The 5,569-nt window shown below is 35.5% G+C and overlaps 1 protein-coding gene across 1 annotated transcript; it reads left to right on the forward strand.

The window, feature by feature from the left end:
* Positions 1–1,147: 1,147 nt before the first annotated feature.
* Positions 1,148–4,898, forward strand: LOC107822687 (carbonic anhydrase, chloroplastic-like; the record flags this gene model as incomplete). Its single annotated transcript, NM_001326102.1, is given in 8 exon segments — positions 1,148–1,384; positions 2,386–2,447; positions 2,934–3,077; positions 3,369–3,417; positions 3,518–3,634; positions 3,779–3,918; positions 4,052–4,157; positions 4,570–4,898. Coding segments are annotated over 8 exon segments (966 nt in total). The 3' UTR covers positions 4,735–4,898.
* Between the last annotated feature and the right edge of the window lie 671 nt (positions 4,899–5,569).

Here is a 5,569-nt window from a genome sequence, read left to right on the forward strand (position 1 = left end):
TGCTGACACATGTCACGTTAGTTACCTCTTTTATTTGTGGGATGTGGCGAGCAGTGATCTGATAAGGGATATTTGACCTTTATCGAACACATGACATGAAAAAAAAAAGGTTAATTGATTTAGTTGAAGATAAGTGAAGCTCTAAAGGCAATTGAAGGAATTTAAATTTACTAAAATCCAAAAACACGATATTAATTATATGTTCCGTGCATGCTTAACTCACGCGTACTAGAGATTTTAATCCTTCTAATTCTATTACGTTTATTCTAATACTTGCATTGGATTTTTACTAGCCAAAACTCGACGCAGATTGATCTCCTTATTCTCACTAAAGATAAGAGGAGCCAAAAGTGGAGTAAGAAATCTTTACAAACTAAAGGGGTTAGATGAAAAGGAAGAATCCAATACTTCGGATTCAACATGTTAACAAAAGCAATTTTTTAACCGACTTTGTCACTACAGGGAAAAAAAATATTTTTACACTATTCAGGCAGTCTAAATTTTCAACGAACGGAATTCAATTAAACTCTCTACGTCACATGTACATCTGTGATCAGCAATAATTGTTGAGTTGATTTGGAATTAAGTAAATTAGTTCTGATCACTCCGGAAGTGAAACTGCAAATGTGCAATAACACGAACAAAAGACTATGATTCCATGGTTTCAACATAGCCCACAAACAAGCTAATTGAGATTATGGCGATTAATAGAAGATCATTAGGTTTAATTTGGCGAGGCGAATAGCCATTGCATGTATAGTCCAAACCATGAAAATGACACAACAAACCATACGACAACCTAAAAAAGAATGCAAATATAGGTGGAACTTGATATTGAGGATTAAATAACTGCCCCACAAGAAAAAACAACATGCCCCATATTCAACCATAACGATCACTCGTATTTAATTATTCTCTCCTTTAATTCAAATAAAAAAAAATCTTAGGTTCTTGGCTTCTTAGCCATATGCTTTTAGTTCCAGGCAAAAGTACTGCAACATTCAATCTCCAACGTACAAACCTCATCTACAATGGATTGAAGCTCTCATTTGCTTAGCAATCACTTTCAACTCTGTTATAATACTGTTATATGTAAGAGACCCGACCCATGATCAAGACCCATTCCACAACTATATAATATATACTAGTGAGTGAGGAGTAATAAAAGCAAGCAAAAGCTAAAAGGAAGTTCTTGAGCCAAATGTCAACTGCTTCCATTAACAGTTGCCTTACTATCTCCCCTGCTCAAGCTTCCCTTAAGAAACCAACTCGTCCTGTTGCTTTTGCAAGGCTTAGCAACTCTTCTTCTTCTACTTCTGTTCCCAGTCTCATCAGAAACGAGCCCGTCTTCGCCGCCCCTACTCCCATCATCAACCCTATTTTGGTACGGATTTAAATTATATACACTGACATTATAAAGATTTTTTTTACACCATCAGTGTATTTTAACATGTTACGACAAGTCATTTAATTACTCTATCTTGGTATTCCTTTTTTTCTGATTGGATTCTTTTTTTTTCCAACTAAATTCAACCAATACGTTGTTTCATTTTAGCTAGCAAGTAGTTTATCTCTTTGTAATGACCATAAATCTCCATGCACGTTAGTTCACGTGATTCGCATTACATTAAATTATAAGTCGTAGGAGTAGTTATTTTTTGCCATGAATCTCCTGAAGTTAGGTGAAGTGCTGTCATTTTGATCAAGTATACACCTCCATTGTTATATTTACGTGCAGTCCATGGCACTATAACAATCTTGAAAATGAACCCCAAAAAAAGAAGAGGTGGCAATCACATAGAGGTTCTCGCAAAAATGATAAGTAGGGTTATTTTGTGGATTATGTGGACAATGCTTTTACTCTCTCTTTTTATTATAAAAGATTTCTAAATTTCTTTTGGCTAATTATTAGACAAATTCAGTAATTCAGTGGGTAACCTCGTAAGTTGGCCTATCCTACGAGTAATAACTACCACAGAATTTGTAGGACGATGTCCATTTGTAACGTATTTCTTGTCGTCTTAGTTGCTCTATAGCGTTTTTTTTTTTGTCTTTCTTGTTTGACATATGTTGGGTTTTTTCGATTTTAAAATCTAATCGAAGAAAACCCATCTTCTTGATTTATCCTGTTACTATTTCACATCTTCACCAAGCTCGGTTTGCTGTTTGGGATTCGCTGTGAGTGCATTTTAACAAGCGTAAAGTACCACTCCGTTGCCATTTCTGATATCTACATCACTTACTAATTTTTTATTATTAAACAGAGTAATTTAGGTTGCCTTACCCCTCTGTTTTGATGTTCACTTGTTATACCTTCCAGACATTAGTAAAAAGATAAAAGTGGTTTTGTATTTTCCAAATTCTGATGGAAATGGGGACTTGCAGAGAGAAGAAATGGCAAAGGAATCCTATGAGCAGGCCATTGCTGCACTCGAGAAACTCCTCAGGTTTGTAATTTATCCTTTATAATCTTATAATACGTGTGTGCATATATATGTATATCTATATCAAATTAAATATTTGCAAAATGTGATCAAGATATAATCAGGCAAAACTGATGGTGTGCATGTTAACTTCTCATTATGTCATGTGATCCAAATCTGCATCAATTAATCAATCATCAAATCAGAGTATCGACTAGTGAGGCTTGCTCAGTTGGTAAAAAACCTTCACCCACGACCGTTAGGTCATGGCTCGAGTCACCCTGGAGAGAAATTGTGAAAACACTATAGATCGTCATAGTTTGGGAGGGGGTTAAAAAAGAAAATCAAAACAGGGAATCTGATATGTGAGCGTAATGTATTCAAACCTCATCAGTAGTGGCATAACATCCTCTTTCCCTTTTTTTGTATTTAGAAAAACACAAGAATCATAAATGTCGCTTTAATAAACAAAAAAAAGGTCCTTGAATATTTGAAATTATGCAATTACAGCGAAAAAGGAGAACTTGGACCAATTGCTGCAGCAAGAGTTGACCAGATTACAGCTGAATTGCAATCATCAGATGGCAGCAAACCATTCGACCCTGTTGAGCACATGAAAGCTGGCTTTATTCACTTCAAAACTGAGAAATACGAGTAAGCAAATTCACTTTCTTCAAATTAAAACTGCTGCATAATGTGTTGAGTGTGTTTGAACAAAACTCCACATTGGGTACTTACATATAAAGCGTAGAGATCTCTTAATAGTGTGAAACCTTTTGGAAAAAACCGTACAAACTTGATCCAAAATGGATATTTTCACTATGTTAAAGAGTATTTTGGACCGTTTTAACTTAGCACATCTGCAACTACTACTTCAGGAACGAAATAATTTTGGAACATTAGTGCCTGATAATTCATTTTCTCTTCTTCTTTATGTACTATCAGGAAGAACCCAGCCTTATATGGGGAACTATCAAAAGGCCAGAGCCCCAAGGTACAAATTCCTGCTACTTATCAATTTATTGTCAATAAATAAATGATTCCTCCCCCATCTTTTGTAGCTGATGATGCTATTTCCATAATTTTGTAAACAGTTCATGGTCTTTGCCTGCTCTGACTCTCGAGTGTGCCCATCACATGTCCTGAACTTCCAACCTGGTGAGGCTTTCGTGGTCCGAAACATCGCCAACATGGTCCCTGCTTATGACAAGGTCAATTATTTACATCTCTAACTATTAATTTTTTTTTTATCTCATCAATTGATCAATTAATCAATCACGTTTCAATCCAAACTAGTTGGAATTGAGATTTTGAATTCGGGATTGAATACTCTTGTGTTATGATCAATTAAACAGACCAGATACTCCGGAGTCGGAGCAGCTATCGAATACGCTGTTCTTCACCTTAAGGTAGAGAACATTGTTGTCATTGGCCATAGCGCATGTGGAGGTATCAAAGGTCTCATGTCTTTACCTGCAGATGGTTCTGAATCAACGTACGTACCTTTAATCTTTTTCTACAATTATATATATATGTATAAACATTTTTTGTTATGTCACTGATATATATGATACACGAATTAAATTAATCTAATAACGCAGTGCCTTTAAATTAATCTAATAACGCAGTGCCTTCATTGAGGATTGGGTGAAAATTGGTTTACCTGCCAAGGCGAAGGTGCAGGGTGAACACGTGGATAAATGTTTTGCAGATCAATGCACAGCTTGTGAGAAGGTAACTTTAATTAATTTGGGATACTTTTGGAGTAGGTTGTGTGTAGAGTCACGAAAGCAGCCATTAGGGTACACCGTCTATCAGGAGCGGAGTTAGAATACGATCTACGGATTTGGCCGAACTTAGTAGATTTTGTCCAAACTATGTATTTGTTTTAAGAAATTCATCGAATATGTATAATTTATTAATTTAAAATCCAGTAACTTAAACAAATTAGATTTTCGAACCCATAAACTTCAAATTCTGACTCTGCCTCTACTGTCTACATTACACCCTTCGGGTGCGACCCTTCCCCAAACCCTGCGTGAACGCTAGATGATTTGTGTACCGGGTTGCGCTTGTTTTTACTTTTCGAATATTTGTTAGCCAGTTTATAACTGACTATGAAAATGAAATTTTAAAAAATTTGCAGGAAGCTGTGAATGTGTCACTTGGAAATTTGCTGACCTATCCATTTGTGAGAGAAGGTTTGGTGAAGAAAACACTAGCATTGAAGGGAGGTCACTATGATTTCGTGAATGGAGGATTTGAGCTGTGGGGACTTGAGTTCGGTCTTTCTCCTTCTCTTTCCGTATGAACTTAACCACCGTTTTAAGTGGTTTTTTCCCTAACACTTTTGCTTTTATGTAATTTCCCAAATCGAACTGTATGTTGTTGTATGTATCAACCAATATTAAAGAGCACCGGTTCTTATATTTCTGAATAAATAAAATGGGAGTCATTCTTCCTTTTATTGTGAAATAGTAGTAGTACTTTTGGTTTCAAAAGTTGTACCATCTATAAATATGTTGTTATGTTTGTGGTGGGCTTTGGTAGGTAAAAGATGTGGGCAGTATACTGCACTGGAAGCTCATGTAGAGACGTGCTTAGAGATAAGGAGATCATCCAGCAACGAGAGGCTTCCCAAATTTAATCTGTTATTAGAACCAATTCTTGCTCATGTAAACCCAAAATTTGGCCATAATAAATCTACGCCAACTCCTTTCCACTTCAATAATTTTTAAGTCCATCCAATTTCAAATATTAATCGCTTTAGTAAACTGAATTTACTTTAAAATATCTGATTTTTAGCAAAACAAAATGCATTTTTTTTTCAAATTCAATCTCAACGCTGCTCAGACTAGTGAAGTACTAAAGAAGTAAATCACTAATAAAGAGAGATAAAAGGATATTTCAGACAAATACTTTCATGTTTAACACCACCTTTTGTTATGGTGTGAAGTCACGTGTATTTTCTTGTAAAATTTAAAAGGTAGATAATATGATGGTTACAGTAAAATTAATCCTGGATAAAAATTAGTACCGCCTTATCCCTTGTTTGGTTACTAATTCTGGGATAAGTTATCACAGGGTTAAAAATAGTAGCGGGATAACTTATACCTGCCTGAGGGTGGAATAGTAATCCAAGGATA

The sequence above is a fragment of the Nicotiana tabacum genome, chromosome 17 (genome assembly GCF_000715075.1).
Source record: "Nicotiana tabacum cultivar K326 chromosome 17, ASM71507v2, whole genome shotgun sequence".
In the NCBI taxonomy this organism is placed as follows: Eukaryota; Viridiplantae; Streptophyta; class Magnoliopsida; order Solanales; family Solanaceae; genus Nicotiana; species Nicotiana tabacum.